The sequence below is a fragment of the Heteronotia binoei genome, chromosome 18 (genome assembly GCF_032191835.1).
Source record: "Heteronotia binoei isolate CCM8104 ecotype False Entrance Well chromosome 18, APGP_CSIRO_Hbin_v1, whole genome shotgun sequence".
NCBI lineage: Eukaryota > Metazoa > Chordata > Lepidosauria > Squamata > Gekkonidae > Heteronotia > Heteronotia binoei.
The window spans coordinates 49,152,730-49,171,497 of NC_083240.1; the positions used below are offsets into that span (position 1 = coordinate 49,152,730).

The window sequence follows — 18,768 nt, forward strand, 5'->3', positions numbered from 1 at the left end:
CCTGTGCTCTTTCCGTCAGAAAAGCCCCCCTCCAAACAAGCACAAGTTCCTAGTGAAGATCAGAGGACCTTCTGGACCGCAAAAGGCGGGTGGGGCTGGCAGGCTATACAAACCACAGGTCACCCATCCCTGCATTTAGTTGCTACACAAAAGACACCCCCCCCCAAAAAAAAATTGCCTCCCAAATACAATACTTGGGTCACAACAGTAAAGAGAGCTCACAGTTTTGAGCAGACAAGGCAATACGTGGGCCTCAAAAAAGGTGACCCAAGAAGCGATCAAGTCCTCACCCTGCAGGGAAGGAGAGCGACTGCACTTGTGCCTTCTGGATGCCCGTGGTGGGGGAGGGCAGCAATGAGGCTGGGGCTTGGGAAGAAACTCTCACCAGCCAGGAAGAGCTTGGGCTGGGGGGGCGGGGGGGCAGCAGCTATGGGGGGGCCTGTGGGGTTCCTCAATTGGCCCAGCTGCCATTGTGGGGTCCAGCCACTGCCAGCAATGGAGGCCTTCCTATAGGAGTTTCCCACCAAACCAACACAGAGGATGTGGAGGGGGGGAAGGGAGGGCACAACCAAAAACAAAAATCATATTCTTCAGTGTTTATAATTTCAGCAAGAGAGAGAAGGGAAAGGGAGGGGGAAGAAACTTGTTTAGTTTGTTGAAGACTTAATTCATGATTATTATTGGAATACATTCACAAGTTAACCTTACAAAATAAAACATTGATTTGCTTTGAGACGATCATTTAAGCAGGCTAGAGGAGCTACTTTTGCTCCTCCCCACCCCAGCAATTTCCAAACTCCCTCCAGGAGCGTGTGTGTTTGTGTGTCAAGAGCTGAGAAGTCTCTCAGCATGAGAGTTGCAGAATCTTAAACTACAGCAGCAGTTTAGGGATGCTTGGGAAAGACAAGTGATTTCACAGGGAAGGTCCACAGATCCATTCCCGACCTCCTCCTATGAATTCTTTTTGTGTCTGGCTTGTGGGTGGGCAAATGGCATGGCAGTGGCTACGTTTTAAAATCTCTATTGAATGAGAGGTAACACATTTACTCTTTGACCTGATAGGGCATTAACTTGTTGTGCAATGCTCCATTTACAAAAATAGGGGAGGGGATTTTCAGCAAGTTGAGTGCCACCAGACTGACCAGAGAAAGGAGACACGCACAAACCCTGCAGGCCAGGGAAAGTTAAAGAAACTCATGCCCCCCGCGCCCCCTCCCCCGCCAAGCACTCTGAGCTCGCCTAAGGAGCATATGGCTCTACCTCCTCAACATGAACATTCTCTCTGCCACCTCTCTTCAACCCAGCTCTGCCTTCTAACCAGTCCTGCTCAGGCCTAAAGGAGTCTGTTAAAAATATGGCTGAACTTGTTTTTAATAGAGAGAGCATTTTATGATCACCCAAACGGTGGAGGATCAAAGCTTGGAAGAAACAGAGTGGGAGAGAGAGAGAACCAGTGAACAAATTTCAGAATGGGGCCAAGAATGGATCCTTTTTTTTCTTTTTTACTTTTTTGCAAAATTCAGCATTCTTTGTCAACATAAAAATGACCTGAGAAATGTTGTTATAACTCACTTGGAATTAAATCTCTTATGTACACAGTAGAAATGGATGACTGGTGCAGGCATACATAGGAGCCTGTCCCCCCTTCCCCCCAGGGCCCCCCTCACTGGAGAGTCTGGCATCTTTTGCCACACCTTCCATTGTGCAGTAGATGCCCACAGAGACAAACTGATTTCTCAAATTTTAGTTCTTTGTGTTGTACCAGAGCAAATGGAAAAAAAAATACCCACACGCATGGCTAAGAGTGAGCTTCCCGGGGGGGGGGGGGGGGGCTGAACCACCCCAACAAGGGCCAGCTCTCTCAATGGAGCTCTGAGCTAGGGGGCATCAGCCAAAGGCAGGCTGGGCTCAAAGGCTCTCTCTTCTGGGGATTTTTCTTCGGACTCCAACTGATCAGCAGTCTTGAGTGCCTCTTGAAGTTGCTGGCGTCGCTGCACCTCCGCTTTAAGGTTCTCCAAGTCTTTTTGGCTATGAAGAGAAGCAAAGGGGGAAAGGGATGCATTCCAGGCAAAGCCAATCCACCAGCGATGCAAAAAGGTAAGTGGAACAAGATCGCTTTGGACAGGGTCAGCAGGATGTCAAGAGTCAGAGACCAGAGAGCCAGTCTAAGAATGCCCATTGACCTAACTGTAAATATGTGGACTTGTCCTCCATAAGGTTTCTACAGCCCAAACTGATTGTGGTACCCAGGAGGACCGAGCTCAACCATTTCAGTTTGTGGACATAAATCTGTGATTTGCACTTGGATACCTGACGCCTCATCCCCTCCCTCATTGCCATTTCTGCAAATCATCTCTAAGGAGGTCTTTGCCTGCTCTGCCCTTCCTTCACAGCACCTCTCCAATATACCGTAATGTAAAGTTTTTCTTTCCTAAAAACCATCTTTGGTTCCACACAGAGCCACAGTTCCCTCTGGAGCCAAAGTCTGCCAGCCCCTGACAGGTCAAGGCAGATCGAGAACCAGGGCAACATCCCCCAAGGGTGGCTGCTGCAGGCAGACTTTGGGCTTCTGCATGCAAGATGTGGGACAGGCACTTAGCCAAAGGGAGAGGCTGGAGGAGAGAGAGAGAGAGAGCAGGCAAGAACCACCAAACAACTGTGGGAGCTCCCCAGTCAGTGCAAAGCGACCTGCAGTCTCTCTGACAGCTAAGGGCAGGTAAAGGGACCGACAGTTGCCACAGAAAACCCCTCCAGGTGAAGCTATGCAGAAGTGGGTTGTGTTCAACAAAGCAAGCATGGCTGAGCACCAGCCAGAGGATTACCTCAGTGGAATGAAGAGAATCCCGTTGATGATGTTCAGCTGCTCCAGGACACTGGCCATGCTGGGCGCTGTGAACTGAGAAGAGCCAAGGTTAGAATCTCTTGAAGGAGGTTTCGCTAAAATGCTGGGATGGATCAGAGGTTTTCCCATGAGGAAGGAAGGAGGTGTCCCCTTGAACCATCCACAAGGCAAGTGCCACAGGGGATGAGGGACATAGTAAAGAGGGAAGCTAGCTGGATCCTCAAAAGCAAAGGAAACCTTGGCCACCCCAACCACTGGAGAAGCTGCTGCCAGAACCTGGTGCAGTCCTCTTAAGGCAAGGGGGGCTGAGGCTCAGTTTACATGCTGAAAGCCCCACGGTCGTCTCCTGTGAAAAAGGTCCCTGGCAGCAGCCTGAGCCTCGGACCCACTGCTGCCCACTGGGAGCAACAAAGCAAGCTGTGGGCTGGCTCAGCAGAAGGCCACTCCGTCTGTTTCAGGGGGGCCTCCTTCAAGTGAGAGGGTCGTGCCAGTTGGTGCCCAGCAAAGAAGCATCATGGTGAGGAAGAGCAGCCACTGCTGCCAGTCAGAACCACTGCCGGGCAGGAAGTGGTGGGCAGCAGGTAGAACAGTGGCTCCTCCTCTCCACTCATCCAAGAGCAGTGCAGGCTGGAACCAGCAGGGCCACAAGCGCCTTCCGCTGCAGAGCATGGTGATGGAAGATTCCAGGACAGGATGAATTCCTTCCTGTATGCTTGAAGGAGCCTTGTTTTGGCCACCATTTGCTTAACCCCCACCCCTCAGTTCCCAGATCCAGTCACAAGTGACCATTCCTCAGTGACACAGAGAAAGCACAATGAGAAAGGCCACAGTCAGCCTTAAGGCCTTCACTCAGAAGGAGAAGAGATCGGTGCATGGATGTATATTTTGGCATCTCAAAGATATTGGGGTGGGGGTGGGGAAGGATCCTGACAAAAATCCCAGGTACTTTCAGGGCAGATCTGAAAAGCGGCTGAGAGGCAGGAGCACATCGGGCCAGGTCAGGCCTCCAAAGGAGTGCGAAAGCAGAGCGCTCCTGCCTGGGTCAGCTTTGGGCTGCCTGACTTCTTGGGCAGCCTCATGTAGGAGAAGCCAGTTCTCCAGGCAGCCACTTGGTGGGCTGACTTCTGTCGTCCCTTTAAACGCCCCCCGTTTAAAGGCCTGAAAAACGGCTGATGTGGGGGGGGGGGGGGGGAGATGTACTGGTCCTCTCATCAGCTGTATTTTACGGCTTTTGCACTACTCAGCCCCTCCCACCTCACAGGGTGTCTGTTGTGGGGGGAGAAGATAAAGGAGATTGTAGGGCGCTCTGAGTCTCTGATTCAGGGAGAAGGGCGGGGTATAAACCTGCAGTCTTCTACTTTTTTTAAAACCAATTTTCCCCTTCTCTTGCCTATCAGACCCAAGAAACTCTGGGATTGCAAAGAAATCTGGATCAATACAATACCAATATTGGGATCTGTGATTTTTCAAAAATCTGTTTTCAGTCCAATAGACCCACACTGAAAAATACCACTAACCCCCCCCCCCATCCCTATAATGCCACAGAGTCACCCTCACATGCATTGAAAAGCACTGGAAATCATTGTCCACTTATTGCAAATGGAGCTCTGGCTCTACACAACTTCCGAAAGGGGAAAAGGAAGAAGAAGAAAACAGTCTGGTTCCCGCAGCGGGCACTGCCTTATACCACAGAGCAACTCACTTTCAGGGGCATGATGTTAGCATTGGAGCCATTCTTGTAGATTTCATTCATTGTGCGCTGCAAGGCCACGGCCTGCTGAGTCAGGTATTTCAAGTACTCAGAGCTTTCTTTGGTCTTCTCATGGTGCTCGCCAAGCTAAGGAGAAAACAGTTTTTGAGGTGCCTGTGGGTGAGTCACAAAAGAGGGCTGCATGGACAAAATAAGGCTCCTTTTCACCATCAGCACCCTGGAGCTACAGACCTGGCCCAGGAATTTCTGAGCTTTGTGAAAAGCTCATTTCTAAACCTCTTTGCAGAGTTGTTCAAAAACAAGTTCTGCAGGCCTTGGATCTCCTTCAAAAGGCAATATTGGAGTGGGACTCTTCATAAGACTCCCATCTCTTCCCTGATTCATACTCTGCTCTCTTCTAAGGGCTTGGAGTGACCACAGCAATTGTGAATGGTGCATAATGCAGGTCTACATTTTTCTACTAAAAGCAGACCCCACAACTAGATGAAAAAACAAGGGGCAGAGGAAAGAGGAGAAAAACAATATATCAAAAATCAAAGATCTTCTGCTTACACTCCTCATCTCCCTTGTCTTGACTGATGCCCTGTGAGAATTCCTCCATCCCACCAGGACTTCTGCTGCCTTTCCAGAAGTTGAAACAATTAAAAAATCCCAGATACACTGCTGTTAACTGCCTTCCCCAACAGCCAATTTAATACTTTTAACAACAGATAAGGTTTATTTGGATATCTTTCCCAGCATTTTACAGGCAACTTTTCTAACCAAACAGAGGAGGGAACCTGACCTGATTCTTGTAGATTGTGTAGCCTTCCTTCTCGTGCTGCAGAGCGGACCGGAACTCAGCTTTGCTCTCGTACACGCGGGCGACCAAGTGGTGGCTGCCGGGAGAGAGACGGAGAAAGGATTCTGTGTGTGCTCAAAAGTGGGGGGGGAAGAGGGTCAAAGATCTCTGGTACTTCCCAACCAACACCCCCCCCCATCCTCCTACCACTAGGAGGTCTGCGTGGCAAATCTGCTTTACAAACCATCATGCTCCCCACCCCTGCTGAAATTTCAGTTAATCAGTGTTATATAAGGATTTATGAAATTAGTCATTGCATGATGGGGGTGAATAGAAAACCTTCCTCCCACATCCAGACAAATGAATGGGTGGCAGATTCAGAACAGAAGTCAAGTCACACCACACAATGGTGAAGTTATGGAGCCCCCCAGAGGCTCCAGGGCTTCTTCCTGTCTGCTGGCTTTCTTTGCTTTCAATGAGGATTAGATGAATTCATGGAACAAAAGTTCCCTTATCAGACTAAATGGATCTTCGGTGTCTGGATGCAGCAGCCTGTGCCTCTCTGGCTGAGTTGCTCAGGTGCGCGGGGGAGGGGCGGAGTGCTGGCCGGCCGGCCAATGTCAGAAGCAAGATGCTGCTCTAGAATGACCTCCCTGGCTACCCGTGGTGTTATTAGGAGCAACTCTCGCTGAGGCTCCGGGAACACCGGACCAGCAGAAGTCAATCTGGCTCCAAAGTTTTTCCCCTGTAAGTGTGTGGTAGAACCCTATGGAGCACTCTACAACTTCAGAGGCAGGTGAGGAGACGAGAGAACAAGCCAAGGACTCCCACTTGCAATATGGAAGGCTGGTGTGGGTGGGAAGTGTCCTTTGCAGAGGGAGTTGTGCTCTTCATCAACAGTATAAAAAAGAGGCCCTCTGAAGCGGACTCTGCTGCCTACAGGCCACAGAGCGGGAGGAGAGGCGGGAGGAGAGGCGGTACCATCGCAGCAGTCGTCCCGGAGGGGGCAGCAGCCACGGGGGGTGGGGGTGGGGACTGGGTGTGCCTAATGGCTGGTCAGCCAGGGAGGGTTAAGACCAAAAAGTGTCTGCCCTCAGCTAAGGGAGGATTATGGAACACTTGCTTATTTCCATAGAGGAGAACCAATGATGCACAGAGAGGGGAAGGAGATGAAAGAAAAGGCAGCCCCTGACATAAGAGCTTTCTCCAGCCACAACTCTGGAAACCAACCAAACACACTGTCTTTCTCACGTGCTGTGAAGTCATATGAAGCAGGCTGTAGGAAGGGGAACCTCTCGCATCAAGGGGTGCAGAGGACTGCTCTGCCTTCACCTGCCACCATAGGAAATGGGGGGTTGCAGTGGGGAGAGAACTGGGCCCCTCCAACAGGCATGGAGCCCTGGGGTGTCTCACCTGAGGGCCACTTTCAAGGACTTGGCCCCGTGGTACTTGGAGTTGATCAGCAGGGCGTTCTCTAGAAACCGGAGAGAGAGGTCGTACTCCATCACCCCGTGGAGGACTAGCCCAATATTGTTCTGTGAAGGACACAGCATGCGTCAGTTAGACAGAGGAGGAACGCGGCAGCCAGGGAAGGGAGCCACCACCTCAAGGCCACTGCTGGAAAAGTCCCCTTTTGTATTTTAGAGCTTGATTTATAGTTGGCACAGGGCAGATTACAAAATGATATAGTTAGTTAACTAAGAATTAAAACAGACCGCCTTTGGCCAGGAATCCCCAGCGTCAGAGACCAGAGCCACTGACTACAGGACTTCTCCAAAGCTGTGTCCATGCAGAGGAGGCCAACTGGAGTGGGTGCCCCTCGCCTCAAGAAAAGGCCCTGCAGAACGGTCAGGGGGAGCAAGTCCCACCTGGCGCTGGCCCTGCTTGAGGCTAATCAGACATCTTTTGGGCCAGGGAATCCGGAGGTGTTGATGACCTGAGCATAAAGCTCTTTGGGGCGCATGTGGGAAGAGGTGGTTCCAGGCCACGCAAGGCTTGAAAGGTTAATACCAACACCTTGAAATGGATCCGGTACTCGACTGGTAGTCAGTGCAGTTGGCGAAGCACTGGCTGAACGCAAGCCCATGCAGGCGATGCAGTCAGCAGACGTGCTGCTGCATTCTGCGCCAGCTGGAGTTTCTAGATCACTCCCACGGGCAAGCCCACACACAGTGAGCCAAGTCTGGAAGTGACCATTGTGTGGGTCACTGTAGCTAGGTCCTGTGGGGGAGACACCAGCTGCCCGATCTGCCAGAGGTGGAAGAAGGCAGACGTGGCAACAGTGGTGACCTGGGCCACCACAGAAAATGAGGCATCCTAAGCTCTTCACCTTCTGGGATGGCCCAAGTGTTGTGCTGTCCAGTCCCACCACAACCCACGTACAGCACCTCTGTCTTCAATGGATTTGGCTTCAGCCGACTCTGCCGTAACCATCCAGCCACGGCCTCCAGTGCCCTGGCCAAAGTCTCTGGGGCAGGCCTGGACTGCCCTCCAACAGCAGACAGAGCAGGGTGTCATCTGCATATTGGCGGCACCTTTCTAGATGTACACTATCAAAACAACAATGCCCCAAAGCTAGCCAGATGTACTTTTGGCTGGAAGTGTGGAAGACAGACATAAGATGTGTACAAATTTGCAGAACTTTGGAATCTCGATACACAGCATGATGCAATCAGCACAAACATATGTCATTCCTTTGCCCAGATGGGTGTTGCAATGGGGAAAAGGAAGGTCCAGAATAGGGGCAGTCTTACTGTGGCTATGGGAGACAGGGCAGCACAGGCCAGGACAAGGGACACTTCCAAATCTGAACCATAATGCAGCCCTTCTGTCTTCTCTCAATAATGCGAGGACTAGAGCTCCTCTGCTGAAGTTCAGTGACAAGCAGATGGTGGGAAGGAGGCCCCTCTCAGAGTTCCTTTCTGGGCAAGGGCTTTCAGAGCTACTCACATCCAAGAGGGCCATTTCTGGGTGATCTTCTCCAAATGCCAGGAGCAGGAGGTAGCGTGCACGATACAGGAGGCCGAGCGCTGTGGAAAGCTGGCTGTTTGCAAAGCAATACAGAGCAAGGTGCATCTGGAACAGACAAAAGGTCTGGATAGCATCTCCCCTTCCCCCAGGCCCATGGAGTGCACCCCCCAGGAGTGCTAGCTCCTCCGGACGGAGTCCCTGCAAGCTGAAAACCAGCACTTCAGAAACAAAGGGGTTAGCCTAAACTCTTCCTTGCAAGGATCTTGATTTTAATGCAATCCTGGTTTTAACAGTCATCATCTTGTTCTGTAGCATGAGACGACCCAGCCACCCCCCCGCAGCTGCCTTCCACAGCAAGGCCTTTCCTCTGAAGCTGCACAGTACAGGCTGGCTGTCGGGAAAATATGAAGCATCTCTGTGTACCAAGGAACTGCAGATCTGGCAGTAAATTGTCATCAAAGGTGCTGGCCCTCAGAGCCGGCGTGTGGCTGCAGCTCCCCCGCCTGCTTGATGACGTCACTTTGGGGGCGTCATCGTGCCGTGTGCACATTTCATTTTTTCAAAGAGGCTGGGGGGGGGGCACTGCGCAGGGGTCTGCCTCTAGCGGCAGAAGCCCTAGTGCCAGTCCTCTTTGCCCTTAAAGGCTGAGCTAAAACATCCAGGAAAAGCTCAAGTAGGAGGAGGAAGGAACTGGCTTTTGGATTGGTTTCTTATGTCAAAACCCTCAGGGCTCAAAGCTCAGCTTTCTTCTTCACATCGAACCCTTTTCTACAGCTCAGCCAGCCTCTTGCCTCCATTCTGAGAAATCTGCCTGCACAAGCAGAGAGCACTTCCAGCATTGTGCAGGAGGTTGGACTAGATGACCCTGGAGGTCCCTTCCAACTCTATGATTCTGTGATTTGCATCTGTTTCTTTGGAGCCTCCACCCACATCTTTCTATCCTGTTCTCAACAATGGACTCAGGAGTGTGGCTCAAGAATTAACACAAAGGGGCTATGAACCAATACAGGGATTGTGTTCTACAACCAGAGGGCATTTTCTAGGTATGGCCTCAGCTGCAGAGTGAGAGGAAAGCAGCCAAGTGGCAGCAGGATGGGGGAGAGAAAGCAGGAGATCATGGGAGTCCCCTCCCCTGTGGGTCTCCAGCTGGAACTTACATATTCTTGGATCGTGTTGGGGTGCTCAATGCCGAGAACCCTTTCGCTCATCAGCACCGCTTTCTGCTGGTTACTTAAGGCCTAGAAGTGAACAGGACAGGAAGCTGCAAACCACAGAGGGACTAAAAGAAGGTGTCACCCTGCCCACAGGCCAAGGCCCCCCTCATCCCCTCCCTGAAGAACGGACTCTTTGCTGGGCTCGCCTGCTTCGGGTACCCCGAGGGGCCACCATACGTTGGCTGCGACTAGGCCGCTCTTCCCACCATCCAGCCTGCCAGGTGTGGGATTCTCCTTGCCTGAGCAGCAGGCTGAACCCATGAAGCCTTAGGGTGACATCCTGGTAGTCTTTAAGAGAACCCCGCAAACTCCAGTGCCTGTTGGCCGCAGCCCAGCCCCTCCGAGTTTCCTCATTTTGGCTCCTGGGCTTTGGTTGCTGTAAATCTGACATCATCATCATCCCAGAGGCGCTGAGTGCCCTGGAGGCTGGAGGGACATGCCTGGCCCCTCGCCTACCTCGGAGTAGTCTCCCATGATGTAATTCAGGCGTGCCAGGAGTCGCAGGCAGGCACAGATCTCCACATGCATCGCGCCGTAGACGTTGTTGAACAGGTTTAAGGCTTCGCTGATGAGCTCACAGCCCTCTTTCAAGAACCCTGCAGAAAAGGCAAATCCAGTGGCTGGTTTTAAAACTTTCCATGCACCTCCCGGATACTTCTACGAGGCCACTTCCAACCAGCATTCCTCTGGCATTTGTTTAAACAATCCCAATCTTCTTCAAAGCAGCATCCACCAGTCTCCTTTCTTCACTTTATTTACTCACTCCATTTACATCCCATTTTTCTCTTCAGTGAGGACCCCAGGGGCTTATACCATTCTCCCCTTTCCTCACAACACCTCTGTGGGGCGGGCCAGGCCAGGCCAGGCCATTCAGCCAGCTTCCATGGCAGCAGGTGTGCATTTCCAACCTGGGTCTCCCCAACCCTCATCTGCTGGAAGTCTTTGACCTCTCCCCTCCCCATCCTGGCTCTCCTGTGAGGCAGAGAAGTTCAAGAAAATGAGGCTGGCCAAACATTATCTTGATGAGTGGTTATGGCAGTGGGAGAATTTGAACCCAGGGCTTTCCAAGATCCGAATACAACACACTAGCAACACTAGTCCTTATGGTGTACGGCAGTTTATGTTGCAGTTCTGCTGGCAGGAATGAAAAAAGGATGCAGAATTCTGCTGCCTGAAAGCCTCAAAGCAACCAATTCCTAGCCTCCAGGGCTGCAAAGGCAGCATGGGCAGCTAAGGGGACCCTCTGTGTTCAGAAGCAGTGCGTCAACAGTGGAGGGAGGGGCACAAAGGGGCTGCTGACTTAAAGACCCACTTGGATCCAGGATTTTCAATTGGAGGGGCTTTATCTTCAGAATCCCATCCCCCGCCCCAAAGGCTGATGGTCGTAAAGTGGGAGGTTTGAGAAAAAAACTGACTCGTTCTGCAGGGATATTGGGGAAGGGCCGGCATTCAAGCCATGGGATTCAGGCTATTTGCAGTCATGGGATGCAGCTAACATGCAAAACAACAGGAGACAGAAAGATGTGCAGAAATGTTCATCTCTGGAATGCACACTGGCAGCTTCTGCAGATAACAGTGCCTGTTACAGTGTTCAGCTGCACAAAAACTTATGATTCCTCCTCCCCCTTTATACCTACAGAAAGGGCAGGCTGAAGGTTGGTGGCAGGAAAGGATTTTTTAAAAACTCTCAGGACTGATGATAAATAGATGGATCCAAGCCCTGCACAGAACTGGAATAAGATCCTAAGAGTCGCACACTAGGGTCTCCATGCACACCCGGGGCTTCTGCCCTCATGCCTGGCTTGGGGGGAGGGTTTCTGGTGGGTCACCCCAGGATGCTGTCTGACTCAACCTTCCAGCCTGGTCTCACAAGGCGCGCAGGACATCCCTGCGCAGAAACAATCCACCTCTGAGGACGAGGGGCGGGCAGAGAGAGGTGGGGGCTGTTGCTTGAATGCCCTACTTGTGGGTTTTCCCCAAAAGCATCAGGTTGGCGGGGGTGGGGGGAGCTCAGGATGCTGAACTAGATGGATCTCTTTGGGTCTGATCCAGCAGGAATCTTGCAGTTTCTTATTTTCCTTGGGAAAACACCTTTCAGTTCAAAGGACCATCTAGAGAGGATATGCTCTAACCCATTGTGGCCTAAATTCCTACAACACAGCATCGATAACTTAAATCTCTGATTAAAAACACAACTGACTTTGCCACCAAACTGTGCCATTTTGTTCTCACACATCACTTCTTCAGATTTGGCAATGAACTTTTCCTACAGATCCTACAGATCAATGGTACAGCTATGGGCACCTGCAATAAACTAACATCTTTATGGCTGGCTTGGAGCAACGCTTCCTAGACGCCGACCCACTCCTGCCTCTCTTATACCTGCAGACAACACAATCACAGGACCTAACAGCATTAACTACACCATCTCAGGCTCATTTACTTGTTCGTCTTCCAACATTATATATGACACTGAATGCCAAGAATGCCCTTCAGTTCTCTACACAGGGCAAACAGGACAAAGGATGCACAGGTATCTGACATCAGGAATTACAAAATTGAGAAACCTGTGGGAGAATATTTTAACCTTCCAGAGCATTCAATGGGTGACATCAAAGTAGCTGTTTTACTGCAAAGGAACTTCAAGAACAGAATGGAGAGAGAAAATGCTGAATTACAAATTATTATGAAACTTGAAACAAGCACCTTCCTAGGACTGAACAGGGATATTGGTTTTTTATCTCATTACATATGCTAAACCCACTCTCACTGAGTACAGCTATATATGCACAGTGCAGTGTATCACAATAATGTTTTTTGTATTGACATACTCAAATAAGGGATATTGGCTGTTTATCTCATTAAATATACTTAACCCATTTTCACTATATTTTGATGTATTCTTTTTTTCCTAATGGCAAACTAGAATGTTTATAATGTATAGAATGATGTTTATAATACATGTTAAAAAGTAAATTAGGTGGACAAGAACATCGCTAGGAAATCCATGTCCTTTTGTTTTACCTAGACTTGTAGCAAGAGCAATTAACAGGCAACTTTTATTACCTTTTATTGGTTTCCCACACAAATGCTATCCAGACCAAATTGTCTTCCAGTTTGTTTATTACACTATTTTGCCATTTGATCCTAAATTTGTATCACTTTACACTCTTAACCCACCAGCTGTATGTAGTTCTGCCCACTGTACCCCATTCCCTCATCTGAAGATGTATGCATGCATACGAAAGCTTATATTCTGAACAAAACTGTGTTGGTCTTAAAGGTGTTCCTTGACTCCTATTTTGTTCTACTGCTTCAGACCAGCATGGCTGCCCTCCTGGATCTCTTGCAACAGGACTGTCCAGATCTCCTCCCCATCCTGGATTCCTACCTTGCTGGACTTTTGCTTGCCCACTCTGGAAGAAGTGGAATGCATCTGAGGCTTTGGGGTTGACGTGTTTGACAACAGGGAAGATGTTCAAGATGTCCTCCTCCGTGAAGGTCGGCTTGTGCCGACTGTCAAAATTGTACTCTTTCAGCAGGATCTGCAATGCATCATTTTAAATCTTTTTTTCCCACTTCCCACAAAAACCATGCCACCTTCCCAAATTTTTTCCTAAGAGGGCAACAAACTCAGTCTTGGCCCTTCTAATTTTATGCTAAAGGAACACAAAGTCTATCCCTTCAGTAACCATACTTCTTGGATCTGGTCACCCCTCCCCAGCAACAGTTGCAACCAGACCTGAATGTCTAGGAAAGTTCTAGGAAGGGGGAAATACATGGAGCCTTTCTTTCCCTCAACTCCGAAGCTGGTCCCTTGAACCAGGAAAGCCAAAACATGTCCGAACAGCTGTCCCGCAGGATATGCAGAGCACAACAGTTCAGAAGGTCAGGGAGGGCTCCAACTACACCACCCACGAGCCATCTGGGGAATTCTTTCCTTTTGCATTGTTCAGTGTAGGCGTTGCGCTGTCCATAATGCACTGTGTTCTTATTCTGCACTGTCTGTTGTTTTTCATTTACTTCCTCTCTCCCCCCCCCAGCCAGTCTCCCCAGTGGGGCCCCAGAGTGGCCTCCCCTCTTCTCCTTCCTCCCTCACAACCAGCCAGTGAGGCAAGTGAGGGTTGTGCATGGCCCCCCCAGGTCACCCAGCCAGCAAGGATCTGAATGGGGGGGCGGGGGGGAAGCCTCGCATGCTTTGCTACATTGTCTTCTAATATGGGACACCACCTTCAATCTCACTAAGAAAAGTCTGGCTAAAAATGAAGTCAAGTCAGTAAGGACTGTGGAGAAGTGGACCCCGGTTTGGTCCAGATCTTGACAGCAATTCTGCCCAGCAACAGATGCAGCCAGCTTGTGGAAGCTGCCAAGTTCTTGTCATTCAACTTTCCTTCCAACCTTCCCCCAAGCAGCCCTTCCTTTGTGAGGCTGAACTGGCCCAAGTTCACCCAAAGAACTTTTGGGCCAGGGAGGGGTTTGAAGCAGCAGACTGGAGAAAGTCCCGCCCCTTGCTCAACGGAATGTGATTGGACCAGATGATGCTATTTGCTCCCATGCCCTGAAATGCTCCCACTGCCCATCTCCACACATTAAGCCTCCATTCAAGGGGTGCAACTTTTCTCTAGGTTCGTTGGCAACCATAACATGAACACTGCGCTACATTCCAACCTAATTTTGCAGTGCCCATTGTGAGCAGGCTTCTCTCTTGAGCACAAAAGACAGACCAAAAGGGCAGTCATGAGGCGACCGGTCCCCCATCCACACGTCAAGGTGCACATGACCCTGTAGAGCCTTGGGCACTGACTGCACAACTTCCCGTCTGTCTCATCACGTGGGCGTGTGTGTGTGTGGGGGGCATCTGCACACGCAGCCCTCACCTGGATCCCGGTCTTGAGGGAGATCTCCCGAAGGAGGGTGATCTTCTGCAGACTGTACACTTCTACTGCTTGGTCAACACTCTCGCTGCAGACAGGACGGGAAAGAGAAAGAGCTGGGAGATGGTCCTGGCAAGTGGGCCAGAGGGATCTCCTCAGAGCAGCTGCCCCATGAAGCCCAGCACCCTCCTCTCAGCAGGGCACAGCCAGACAGCAGACTTGGCCCCAGGATGAGGCTGGGAAAACAGGTCTCACCTGTCCCAAGGTTTGAACAGCTCAACCAGATTCTCTCACCGCTGGTGCCAGGGGTCACGGTATCCATCTTGTATATCCTAGGGCTTTGACAAGGCCCAGCTGGCAGCATTTCTGTGAAATTTCTCAGCCTTTTGGCCTTACTGTTTACAACTCGTTTATGACTACAGCGAGACAACCTGCCAAACATGGCGGCCCCTGATGGCACCAGCTTCAGGCAATGGGAACTGTATGCAACAAGACTTGTGTTCTGGCTCCCAAGGAACCACAGCTGCCCTTCTGAAAAAGAGGTCTGCAGCCCTTTCAGACTCTGCCTCCACTTAGAAGATCCTACAAGTGGCCACGGGGTGAAGATAAAGAAACAATTAAGGCAGTGGGGGGCATCCAATGCATAAAACTATCCATGGGGTGGCGAAATTAAAGAGAAGTCATCTCCCCATTCGGCCACAGTCCTCAAAACACTTGAGCCCCTCAATCCTGGGTGAAACGGGCAGGTGGGACAGATGCAAGGAAGGAATTCTACACTCAAAGAACAACAAGCTCGTGGAGCTGAGACAAGCCAGGAGAACTTTCAGTCACTTTGTTCTGTTTACATTGTCTGTTATTTAAACTGTAGCTGGGGATTTTATGAAGCCACCTGGGATTTCCATTAGGGAGCAAAGCAGAGTCCAAATTTAATTTAATTTAAAGATTTATATCCCGCCCTATCCCACAAGTGGGTTCAGAGCAGTTTACAACAATAAAACAGAGTTAAAATAATATAAAAACAGGCATTACGAAACAGGAGCAGCACAGTAAACCAGCCTCGGTGGGGAGGGCGGGGTATAAATTGAATTAAACATAAACATCTTACAGACACAGGCAGTAAACAGCATGTGGCTGATGGCTAACAGCATAACATAACACCATAATGGCAAAACGCCTAGGACAGGGGTGGCCAACAGTAGCTCTCCAGATGTTTTTTGCATACAACTCCCATCAGCCCCAGCCATTGGCCATGCTGACTGGGGCTAATGGGAGTTGTAGGTAAAAACATCTGGAGAGCTACCGCTGGCCACCTCTGGCCTAGGAGACGTCTGTGGGCAACTCCTCTCTGAACACAGCTGCTAGAGAGAGGGCAGAGAACGCAGTCTGAGTCAGGAAGGCTTCTCTTCTGCTGGGGCATGAACTTCCCCTAGGCCTGACTGAGCCCAGCAGGAAGCTGCAGCAAGGAACCAGTGGTGCTGTGTCTACCCACCATTCCAGGCGGAAGTCGAAGTAGGTCTTGGCTTCAGAGCACAGGCTCTTCCAGAGCTCCTGCGGGCTCAGGCTGGCCCAGGTGGTGTGGTCGGCGGTGCCCAGGTTCCGGTTTTTTCTCCTCTTGTTCTTCTTCTTGGAGATCAGCTCGTCTGTGGGAAGGTGAGCCACTGGGTTTGGGAAGGAGCTCAGGAAGCAGTTGAGGAAGTGGCTGATGGCGGCCGACAAGCCTGACAGCTCCACCCCCTACAGGAAACAGACCATACAAATTAGTTATTGATGCTTGTCACTTGTGCACCCTTCTTCACCATTCCCTGCCCTCAAGAAATTCAGGAATGGAAGAAAAGAATTGACCTTCATGCTGACACTCTAGGAATTTCCCCATCTCTAGAGCATCACCCAGGGGAGAAAGCATGCTGTGTGACTCCAGAGAGGGATTTTAAACTCCCTCTCTGATCAGATGGCAGGTGTGTGGGGGGGGGGAATGGCTGAGCCTCCCCTCCCTTCTCTCTTCTCCGCCTGACAGCTGAGCAGAGAAGGGGAAGAGATAGGGCAGCCATGTGGCCTCTGTTGCCCATGCTGGCAAGCAGAGAGAAGACTCGCCTGGCCAGCAACCAGGCTGGCTCACCCCCTCTCCCTTCCTTCACTGGGCCTGCCTCCTTGTCTGTGCCACCTCTTCTCCGTGCTTGCTCCCAGGGCGGAACGAGGCTGCTCCTCCCTTCACCCCCCTCTGGGGAAAGAGGCCTGGCCTCTGTTGCTGGCAGCCCACTCTGCTCCCTGTTGTCAGGTCTTCTGAGACCCCGTGAGGGGAGGCGGGGGTGGCAGCTGCGGACCACACAGCCTTCAGGCTGGCTCCTCCCCCTCCCCCAGGGCACTCAGCTTCTCTCTGCCCCTCTGCTGACCAAAGGGAAGCAGAAGCACAGGCACACACACACAGCCTTTACATTAGTAAAAAAAAAAAATTAAATTAGCGGCATCCCCTGGAAAAAGATCCTAGATATGACCCTGAAGGGAGGAGGCAGGGCGGATGAGAAGAAATGAGCCTCTTTCGCCTGCTAGCACCAAGCCTGCACAGGCACATACACAGGCCCCTCTGCAAGACCCTGACTAGCTGGCAGTTTTGCCCAAGTGTGCCCCTCCAACTGTCTTCTGCCTGACTTCCAGGCATCAGCCAAAGCTGTGCAGGGACTGAAGCCCACAACTCCAAGCCCCCAAGTCTGACTTGAAACTCACCCCTCTTCCTGAAAGGAAATTCTCCTCGGGGCAAAATGCCCTGGAGCCAACTCCACAGTCACCTGTCTGGCCCCTCAGTCCCCGCCAATCCTTTAACACACAACTTAGCAATGCAGAAGGAAAACACCCTGAATCACATTTTTTTAAATGGTCTAATGGTTGAGGGGGCTTTACATCAGGCAAGGCCTACTTTAGGCTTCAATGAAACTGTGCTTCCAGTTGCTAGGCAACACTTAATGAGGAAATGGCTTCCCTCCACTGAGGAGGGGCGGGGGGGGGGGCGGAGAGGGACTCAGGGTTGGATAATCCAAATTGTTACCTGAAGGTATGTCTTGAAGATGTGCTTTGCTGACCGAGTGATCAATTCCATGATCCCTATTTTCTGTTTGTACAAAACAAAAGCATGGGGAGAGGGGATGAGAGAGCCATTCAAGACAGAGACCTGCAACATTTACTGAGTTTCAAAAAATTTCGGGGGGGGGGCACTAGAGACTTTTGTGTTCTGGTCAGCAGTGAGTGAGGGATCCACACTTGCAACTCAAGCAGAAAGGACACTTATCAGAGCAACTCTTGTGACCAGACCTCCATCATCTCCCAAGTTGCAAGATATAATTTAGCTAGCCATCTATTTTATTTACTTATTTAAAACATTTTTTAATCTGCTTTTCTAACCTGGGGCATTCAAGGCAACTTTCTTACAAGGCTGCATAAACAAGGAAAAGCAGAATGGTGAATAACAGAATCATAGAGTTGGAAGGGACCTCCAGGGTCATCTAGTCCAACCCCCTGCACAATGCAGGAAACCCACTAATACCTACCTCAAATTCACAGGATCTTCATCGCTGTCAGATGGCCATCTAGTCTCTGTTTAAAAACCTCCAAAGAAGGAGAGCCCACCACCTTCTCAGGAAGCCTGTTCCACTAAGGAACCGCTCTAACGGTCAGGAAGTTCTTCCTAATGTTGAACCAGAAACTCTTTTGATTTAATTTCAACCCACTGGTTCTGGTCCTAGCTTCCAGGGCCACAGAAAACAATTCCACACCATCCTCTATATGACAGCCCTTCAAGTACTTGAAGATGGTGATCCTATCACCTCTCAGCCGCCTCCTCTCCAGGCTAAACATCCCTAGCTCCTTCAACCTTCCTTCATAGGACTTGGTCTCCAGACCCCTCACCATTCTTTGTTGCTCACCTCTGGACCCGTTCCAGCCTGTCTATATTCTTCTTAAAATGTGATACCCAAAATGGAACACAATACTCCAGGTGAGGTCTTACCAGAGCAGAGTAGAGTGATACTATCACATCACGTGATCTGGAGACTATATTTCTGTTGATACAGTCCAAAATTGCATTTGTCTTTTTAGCCACTGCATCACACTGTTGACTCATGTTCAGCGTATGATCCACTAAGATCCCTAGATCCTTTTCGCACATACTTCTGCTAAGACAAGACTCCCCCATCCTATAACTATGCATGAGATTTTTCCTACTGAAATGCAGAACTGTACATTTATCCTTGTTAAAATTCATTTTCTTGGTTTTAGCCCAGTTTTCCAGCCTGTCAAGGTCATCCTGGATCCTGTTTCTGTCTCCTACTGTATTTGCAACTCCTCCCAATTTAGTATCATTGGCAAATTTAATAAGCATTCCCTCT

The 18,768-nt window shown here is 50.4% G+C and overlaps 1 protein-coding gene across 1 annotated transcript in view; it reads right to left on the reverse strand.

The window, feature by feature from the left end:
- Positions 1-1,486: 1,486 nt before the first annotated feature.
- CLUH (clustered mitochondria homolog) overlaps positions 1,487-18,768 on the reverse strand; it is a 52,707-nt gene continuing 35,425 nt past the window's right edge. Inside the window, exons 14-25 of the mRNA XM_060259481.1 lie at positions 17,433-17,495; positions 15,882-16,126; positions 14,396-14,480; positions 12,910-13,063; positions 9,975-10,114; positions 9,462-9,542; positions 8,284-8,409; positions 6,748-6,869; positions 5,338-5,431; positions 4,545-4,679; positions 2,823-2,896; positions 1,487-2,028 (exon numbers count right to left, since the gene is read on the reverse strand). Of these exons, the coding sequence (XP_060115464.1) occupies positions 1,878-2,028; positions 2,823-2,896; positions 4,545-4,679; positions 5,338-5,431; positions 6,748-6,869; positions 8,284-8,409; positions 9,462-9,542; positions 9,975-10,114; positions 12,910-13,063; positions 14,396-14,480; positions 15,882-16,126; positions 17,433-17,495 (1,470 nt within the window). The 3' untranslated portion in view covers positions 1,487-1,877. The remainder of the gene's footprint in view (positions 2,029-2,822; positions 2,897-4,544; positions 4,680-5,337; positions 5,432-6,747; positions 6,870-8,283; positions 8,410-9,461; positions 9,543-9,974; positions 10,115-12,909; positions 13,064-14,395; positions 14,481-15,881; positions 16,127-17,432; positions 17,496-18,768) is intronic.